This window comes from Entamoeba nuttalli, assembly GCF_000257125.1.
Source record: "Entamoeba nuttalli P19 unplaced genomic scaffold asmbl_9843, whole genome shotgun sequence".
Classification (NCBI taxonomy): domain Eukaryota; phylum Evosea; order Mastigamoebida; family Endamoebidae; genus Entamoeba; species Entamoeba nuttalli.
Genome location: NW_008579862.1, coordinates 1,806 through 8,490, shown reverse-complemented (window position 1 = coordinate 8,490; position 6,685 = coordinate 1,806). Strand labels below are relative to the sequence as shown.

Here is a 6,685-nt window from a genome sequence, read left to right as displayed (position 1 = left end):
ATTCCTCAATATTATTTTCTTGAACCATCAGTTGCAGCATTACAATATAGTTTTCATATATTTATTATTTTGTTATTTCAAAGTCATTGATGCCATAACTTTTAATTTCTTTTGATGTAATTCCATAAATACTACCAATAAATGAAACTATTTTATTCTCTCTACATTCATGTTGAATTAATAATATTATAATTATAATCTTTCTGTTTAACTTTTTCTTGGTTTTCATTACTTATTATTTTATTTTCAAGTATTACAATTATTTTTAATGTTTTTTTCTATTTACAAATCCATAACTTATATAAACTTATTCTCCTTTAGTTTCTCCTTTAATAATTGTCATAATTTTCATTTCTAAGTTATTATCGATTTTCAAAAATAAAAACAATGAAACTACTTTACTAACTACCTCAAAATTTTTTATTCATCAAAGTGGTGTTGCTACTAATATGTTTCTTGTAATTCCATAGTATGTTTCATTTGGTACATAAATGATAATCTTCTTTTTTTCTTTATTTTGAATTTCACTCAAACATTTTTCAAAGATAAATACTAATTTAATTTCATGTTTTAAAATTATGTGTCGACTACAAATTTCCTCTTCTAGAAAAGCACATTATAATCTTATTATAACCAACTTCAATTCCAACTACTTTTTTCTAATTGTATCTTTTTCTTTTATTTGTTGTATTTTGCTCCTTTTTTTCTGTTTTAAATAAATAATTATTACATTTTCTCTTTAAACTAATACCATGGTTTTCTGACTGACACACATCATTAACTTATGGCATATTTACTACTATTGTCAATTCATTTATATTAATTACAAACAAAGAAATAATGAAATATTAAATAAATATAATATAAGGACAATATAGAAATAATATTAAACATTAAATTGTTTGGAGTTGTAAGAAAATTGTTCAATTCTATGATTAATTAAATTAAATGATGAATGGTTTGTATCATTCATCATTTAATTTAATAGTAAATAACTTAATCAAATATACTTTATTGAAAATAATGATTTATTGAAATTGAATAAATATGAGAAACAACTATTATTCTCAAAAATAAAGAATAAGGTAAAACACAAAATAATTTAGTTATTCATTCACTGATAGTATTAAATATGTTTTAATAATTCATAATTATTTTAAATCATTGCTCAGAATAAAAAATATATTAAATAATATTCTACTAAATGATAAATTAACAAAAGAAGGATATTAATTATTAATGTCATTATTTTATTTTACAAATAATTAAATCTTGAAGACTTTGTTTTATAATCAATATTAATGAATTATAGATACGAATAAACCACTTGTTAACATAACTTTTCAGTTTATTTTTAATTAACTTATTGAGACATAAAAAAAAAATAACATAAACCTCTTTTAAAAATTATTCTTCGCTTAATCATTTAAATTAAAAATATTGTTTTTTGATTAATTCTATTCAAAACAAGACAGAGATGTCTTGGAGTCAATTGAATAAACTAGACCTTTCTTTTATTTAATTATTTTCTAATGAAATCTTTCCTGAACTAACATCTCTTAATACTAATTCTGTCAATGTAATGAATGCTTTTTCAATATTTTCCCCTGTTTTAGCAGAACATTCAAAAAATTCAGCATTTAATTCTTTGGCTTTATTCTTACCTTCGTCTGTTGTAACTGTACGTTGAGAAGAATCACACTTATTACCAATGATCATTAGAACATGATTGCCTGGGTTATATTTTTCTAGTTCTTGCACCCATTCATCAATATGTTCAAAAGTGTTTCTATTTGAAATATCATAAACAATAATAGCTCCAACAGACCCTCGGAAATATCCTCTAGTAATGCACCTAAATTTTTCTGAACCAGCAGTGTCCCAAATACGGAGTTTTATTATAGTGTCTTGAATCTGAACATTTTTCGTTCCAAACTCAACTCCAATAGTTGACTCATACTCTTCTCTGAAAGTTCCATCTTGAAACCTCATCAAGAGACAAGTCTTTCCTACAGAAAATTCTCCAATAATAATGAATTTAAAAATATAATCGATGGATGACTCATTAAAAGTATTACTTGAGATTGTGTCAGCATCAACAACATCTAGTGCTGTTGGCTCTTGTCCTTGTGTTGTATCTTTTCCACAGCACTAAAAACAATTATAAGTTATCTTTTAATTTCAGAAATAGTAAAAACCGCAAACTGACATTGTCTTTTTATTAGAAGTTCATTTTTCTCTTGCATTTTTATTTTTATTAATTTTTTTTTGAAAAGACTTATTTAAAGTTTCTTTAAGAGTAAACAAGATAAAATCTGATGATTGAATCATTTTTACAGGAAATGAAACAAACATGAAAAGAAACATGAATAATTCAAAATTATACAAACTAACATTAATGAAAATACTTAGACTTATGAGACAAGTTGAAAAATGAACACTATAAATGAGTATAATTTATCTACAAGGAAATTAAAATTAAACAAACCGTTAATAATTCGGTGCAAGAGGCTCGATCTTTACTTTCAAAAACAAAACATTTATTAATAAAATCTACAAAATCAACTGGTGCTTTAGTTATATCTCTTAAACCTTCTGCTCCATACACTGCTGTTTTAAACATTCCTTTAATTACCCCATGTTCTTTATATGGGGGTTGTGTTTCAAACAACTCCTGAGCAACACATCCAATACTCCAAACATCAACTTTCTCGTTATATGGAATTTGTTTAATAACTTCTGGAGCCATATATGATTTAGAACCAGCCCTATTTGATGGGTTAGAATTAATACGTACAACTAATCCAAAATCAATAATCTTGACATTATAATTTCCATCTAACATAATGTTAGTAGTTTTAATGTCTCTATGAATAAATCCTTGTTTATGAATATATTCTAGCCCTTTTAATGTGCATTGAATAACATAAGCTATATCTTGTAATGGCATTGGTTGATTTTTTATTATTGTTTTTAATGTTCCTAATGAACAATATTCCATCGAAATAAATACTTGATTACCAAATAACCAACACCCAATCATTTTGATTAAGTTTGGGTGATCCCACAATTTCATACGAGCAACTTCAATTCCCATTTTTTCTGATCGTTCTTCTACAGAATGTTTTAATACTTTTAATGCAACATACCCTTGTTCATCTATTCTTTGAACTTTATAAACATCTCCAAACCCACCTTTACCTACTGAAACAAAATTTTTATAATACTTTTTAGGGTCATCAGTTAAGCAATATTGTTTTAATTCATCTTCTGGATATATTATTTTTTTACCAATTTGTGGTTTCTTCAAATATTCATCTTCTTCTATCATAATTTCTTTTTTATTTCCTTGTGTTACAGAACGTTTTTTTGTAATAGCTCGTAAGATTTCACATAAAACTGCAAAATGTTCTACACATTCATCAGGATATAACATATTTTTAATACATATATCTCTACAACTATTAAGTAAATATGCCAATTTATTTGATGTGAATGTACGAACTTTAATAATTACTGGAGGACGAATGAATTGCTCACAAGTCATTAAAGTGTTATAAGTCATATTTAATTCATGATCATTTGAGAAAGAAAGAATAATTTTTCTGATTGCAGTATTAATTTCAAGAATATAATTAGCGTGAATAGTAAAAGAAACTTTAGAAGCTAAAGGACAAATAGTTAAAGGGATATGAGGGTTATCACCGAATAAAATAAATTCACCATTATAAATAATCATTTGTCTATGAGCCCAAGCTGTTTGACCTCTTTTTTTACATTTAACAGAATATTTTTTTTTAACGATGTCATGTTTAAAGTCTTCTTCAAAAAATTTAGAAAGAGGATGAAAAGATAAAGTTCTTAATAAATAAAATATTTGTACAGTATCACTATAAGATTGTGTTATAATATAATGAGTTGTAGCATTACCAAAAAGATCATTCCAAATAATTTTAATTTTATCGTCAAGTCCTACTTGTGATAATGATGAAAATAAAATTTCTTCACGTACTTTTGCATGTCTTAAGAAAAATAATTTTCTTAATTTAAAATTAAAATATAACATACGATACTCTGTTCTTTTACCAAATGTTATTGCTACATCAAAACATATTTCTGTTAAAAATGTTTTTTTACTGTCTGGTATTTGTTGTAATTCTTTAATAATATGTAATGATTCATCATCAAGTTTTCTTTGTTGATTCTGCATGAATAATTATTTATTTAATTTATTTCTGTTTTAGGGTTTTTTTATTTTTCTTCTTTTTTATTCAAATAAACTATTTATTAAAATAAAATCATTAAAAATATATTGAAAAATGAAAGAAATTAAATTTATTCTAATGCTTCAATTGTAACATCTTTCACATCAGTTAAAATTGTAATTTTAAAATTAGCAAATGTATTTGGTTTCATTGTTGATGGAATAACAATAACTTCTAATCCATCTTCTTCATCAACTTCAAAACAAGTAAATACATTTCTATTTCTTACCCATGCTTCTGGTAAATTAACTAAATTATCTTCATTTATATCATCAGCATCTAATTTTTGTTCAAGATTAACAAATACTGGTAATCCAATACTTTCAATCTTTCCTGATGCTCCAATAAATTGTGATAATAAAATAATAATGTCTTTACATTCTTCTTTATTGTATTTTGCTTTAATAACATATTGTGGATTTGTTACAAATGAATCAGGATCATCAACACTTCCTCCAGCTGTTCCTTCTTTCCATTCACCATTAACTGAAACAATATTTGACCATTCTTTTGTTAATTCTTTAATTATAACATCTTCTTCTTCATAATAAATCTTTAATTTAAATTCTCCAACTTCTCCAGCTTCTGAGGTACATGGAACTAAAATATATTTTCCTTCTCTTAATTTAAAATTCTTTCCAACACAAACATTTGAAATCAAATTTGTAGTTTCTTCAACCAATTCACCAAAGTCAATTTCTTTTCTATCAGTTTGTTTAGTTTCAAAAAGATAAAATCCAATTTTATTTTTATTATCAGGTTGTTCCATAGTAATAGACATTTTAGTGTCTTTCTTAGTTTCAATTACATATTGATAATTATGATAAAATTCATATGGACTTCCTCTATCAGCTCCTCCATTACTAGTTTGTGTCCACTTTTTACTATCTTCAAAGAATTTCCATTCTTTATTATAGTCAATTGGAATAAATTCAATAGCTTCCATATGTTCTGTTGAAACAGCAATTTGGAATTTACCATGATAAGGTTCTGGATTAATACTAGAAATTCTATTAAGATTAGTTGGAATAATAACATAAGAACCAGCATCTAATTCAAATGAATGTTCAATATTATCAGAAGCCATAGTATTTAAGAAATTTTCATCTATTTTAATAACTTCATTTGGATCAAATAAAGTTAATGGTCTATTTTCATAGAATACTTGATCATATTTAACAATAAAGAATGTAACTCTATTATTAATATTATCTTGTTTTAAACATACTTTAATATGTAATTTTCCTGTTAATGTTAATAAAAATTGTGGATTTTCATACCATTTAGGATTAGAAATAATATTTCCTGCATCAAATCCTTTTTTCCATTCTCCTTCAAGAACAATTCCATCTAATTTTTTTTCTTCTACTGGAACTGGTGTAAATTTCATTGAAACTTTAAATTGTGGTAATACTTTTTCTTTCTTTTTTTTCTTTTTATCATTTCCCATTCCAGTTTCTTCAGGTGGTCTAACTTCTCCAATATCTGGTTCAAGAATGTTTTTAGGTTTCTTTATACTTTGAACATAATGTAATTCTTGATCACTTTCTTTTATATCAGCCATATTTAATTGATAAAATCCAACACATTTACTTCCAATTAAACGTGGTTTATATAAAAAGAAATGAATGTTTGGTCTTGCACTATTTATTGGAAAATATAATGTTTCATCTATCTTTAATGTTTTACTTGCTTTCTTTTTGGTAGTAATGTATGTCAAATGATCAACATCACATACAATATATCCTAATGCACCATCTTTACAATCTTCAAATTGAATGGTAAGCATTCCTACTTTTCCCATTCTAGGTTCTCTTCCTGCTCTTTCTCTCGGTGTTTTAGACATTTTTTATTATTTGGTTTATTCAGTACTTTTTGCAAATCTATTAATGTTTTCTTTTATAGTTTAAAGGCGAATCTTATAATCTATTTTTATCGTTTTCTTATTTTTTAGTTTTGTTTTTACTTCTCTTCTTGATGTTTTTTTTTTCTTTTTTCCTTTCATCTGTTTTTTCTTTTTTAATTTGTAATAAATTTTTACACTCAATAACTGTTTTGTAGTAAACTATTTAATAGAAAAGTAACTAGTCAAATAAAAGAAGAAAAATTAGAAAGAATATAAAAGGAGTTGAAATAAAGAAGCAATTACAAATCATAAAGAAATAAATATAATATCTCCATTGTGGGAAGTAGACATATTAGAGAATAATTAATACTACAAATATAAACAATAAATATATTACAATTGTATTCAATTATTAGAAATGAAGTATATTTTAGTTGCTCTTCAATTTCTATTATTCTTTTTAGTCATATCCTATATTTGTTTGATGTTTGTGTGTTAGAAATTAACTATTAACCAAATAGAGTTTCAATTAACTTATTCTATTAAAGTGAATTAAATCATTTTATGGTTTAGA

General features: G+C 24.7%; 2 protein-coding genes across 2 annotated transcripts; both read right to left on the bottom strand.

Annotated features, from left to right (window-relative positions):
* Positions 1–1,518: 1,518 nt before the first annotated feature.
* On the bottom strand, positions 1,519–4,210 carry ENU1_206780 (protein kinase, putative; the record flags this gene model as incomplete). Its single annotated transcript, XM_008862275.1, has 2 exons — positions 1,519–2,151; positions 2,489–4,210. 2 exons carry the CDS (start codon positions 4,208–4,210, stop codon positions 1,519–1,521), a joined length of 2,355 nt encoding a protein of 784 aa, XP_008860497.1.
* Positions 4,211–4,335: 125 nt separating this feature from the next.
* On the bottom strand, positions 4,336–6,111 carry ENU1_206770 (calpain large subunit domain III containing protein; the record flags this gene model as incomplete). The annotated part of the gene is made up of 1 exon (XM_008862274.1): positions 4,336–6,111. One exon carries the CDS (start codon positions 6,109–6,111, stop codon positions 4,336–4,338), a length of 1,776 nt encoding a protein of 591 aa, XP_008860496.1.
* Positions 6,112–6,685: the final 574 nt, after the last annotated feature.